The sequence below is a fragment of the Xyrauchen texanus genome, chromosome 43 (assembly GCF_025860055.1).
Source record: "Xyrauchen texanus isolate HMW12.3.18 chromosome 43, RBS_HiC_50CHRs, whole genome shotgun sequence".
NCBI classification, from domain to species: domain Eukaryota; kingdom Metazoa; phylum Chordata; class Actinopteri; order Cypriniformes; family Catostomidae; genus Xyrauchen; species Xyrauchen texanus.
In genome coordinates this window covers 5,731,810-5,734,041 of record NC_068318.1, presented here as the reverse complement: position 1 = coordinate 5,734,041, position 2,232 = coordinate 5,731,810, and the positions used below count along the sequence as shown (strand labels likewise).

Here is a 2,232-nt window from a genome sequence, read left to right as displayed (position 1 = left end):
TGTGTTATAAGTGTTTTTCTCTTCTTGTGTTCAGATGTCTGTGATCTCACACTGGATTCAAACACACACACACACACACACACACACACACACACACACACACACACACACACACACACACACACACACACTGGTTTAGTGATTGTTGTGTCATAAGTGTTTTTTCTCTTCTTGTGTTCAGATGTCTGTGATCTCACACTGGATTCAAACACACACACACACACACACACACACACACACACACACACTGGTTTAGTGATTGTTGTGTTATAAGTGTTTTTTCTCTTCTTGTGTTCAGATGTCTGTGATCTCACACTGGATTCAAACACACACACACACTCACACACACATATACACACACACACACACATACACACACACACACACACACACACATTGGTTTATTGATTGTTGTGTTATAAGTGTTTTTTCTCTTCTTGTGTTCAGATGTCTGTGATCTCACACTGGATTCAAACACACACACACACACACACACACTGGTTTAGTGATTGTTGTGTTATAAGTGTTTTTTCTCTTCTTGTGTTCAGATGTCTGTGATCTCACACTGGATTCAAACACACACACACTCAAACACACACACACACACACACACTGGTTTAGTGATTGTTGTGTCATAAGTGTTTTTTCTCTTCTTGTGTTCAGATGTCTGTGATCTCACACTGGATTCAAACACACACACACATACACACACACACACACTGGTTTAGTGATTGTTGTGTTATAAGTGTTTTTTCTCTTCTTGTGTTCAGATGTCTGTGATCTCACACTGGATTCAAACACACACACACACACACACACACACACACACACACACACACACACACACACACACACACACACACACACACACTGGTTTAGTGATTGTTGTGTCATAAGTGTTTTTTCTCTTCTTGTGTTCAGATGTCTGTGATCTCACACTGGATTCAAACACACACACACACACACACACACACACACACACACACACACACACACACACACACTGGTTTAGTGATTGTTGTGTTATAAGTGTTTTTTCTCTTCTTGTGTTCAGATGTCTGTGATCTCACACTGGATTCAAACACAGCACACACTGAACTCAAGCTGTCTGAGGGGAACAGGAAGGTGACACGTGTGAGAGAGCGTCAGTCATATCCTGATCATCCAGAGAGATTTGATGTGTATCATCAGGTTCTGTGTCGAGAGAGTCTGACTGGACGCTGTTACTGGGAGACTCAATGGAGTGGACGTGCTGTTGGTATATCAGTGTCATATAAAGGAATCAGCAGGAAAGGAGGGAGTCATGACTGTTGGTTTGGACTCAATGTAAACTCCTGGAGTCTGTGGTGCTCTGATGACAGATTCACTGTCCGTCACAATAATAACAGATCTGACATACGTTCCCCTTCACACGACTGTAAGAGAGTCGGAGTGTATGTGGACTGTCCCGCCGGCACTCTGTCCTTCTACAGCGTCTCTGACACACACACACTCACACACTTACACACATTCATCACCACATTCACTCAACCCCTCTATGCTGGATTCAGAGTTTATCCTGATTCCTCAGTGTGTGTGTGTGTGTGTGTGTGTGTGTGAAACTGAACATCAGAGACACACACACACAACTGAATCCTGATTCCTCAGTGTGTGTGTGTGTGTGTGTGTGTGAAACTGAACATCAGAGACACACACACAACTGAATCCTGATTCCTCAGTGTGTGTGTGTGTGTGTGTGTGTGAAACTGAACATCAGAGACACACATACACAACTGAATCCTGATTCCTCAGTGTGTGTGTGTGTGTGTGTGAAACTGAACATCAGAGACACACACACACAACTGAATCCTGATTCCTCAGTGTGTGTGTGTGTGTGTGTGTGTGTGTGTGTGTGTGTGTGTGTGTGTGTGAAACTGAACATCAGAGACACACACACAACTGAATCCTGATTCCTCAGTGTGTGTGTGTGTGTGTGTGTGAAACTGAACATCAGAGACACACACACAACTGAATCCTGATTCCTCAGTGTGTGTGTGTGTGTGTGTGTGAAACTGAACATCAGAGACACACACACAACTGAATCCTGATTCCTCAGTGTGTGTGTGTGTGTGTGTGAAACTGAACATCAGAGACACACACACACACACAACTGAATCCTGATTCCTCAGTGTGTGTGTGAGTGAGTGTGAGTGTGTGTGAGTGTGTGAGTGTGAGTGTGTGTGTGTGTGTGTG

General features: G+C 43.6%; 1 protein-coding gene across 1 annotated transcript in view; it reads left to right on the top strand.

The window, feature by feature from the left end:
- Positions 1 to 1,628, top strand: part of LOC127636074 (NACHT, LRR and PYD domains-containing protein 3-like) — a 75,254-nt gene extending 73,626 nt beyond the window's left edge. The window contains 1 exon segment of the mRNA XM_052116453.1: positions 1,055 to 1,628. Coding sequence (XP_051972413.1) covers positions 1,055 to 1,599 — 545 coding nt within the window. The 3' untranslated portion in view covers positions 1,600 to 1,628.
- Positions 1,629 to 2,232: the final 604 nt, after the last annotated feature.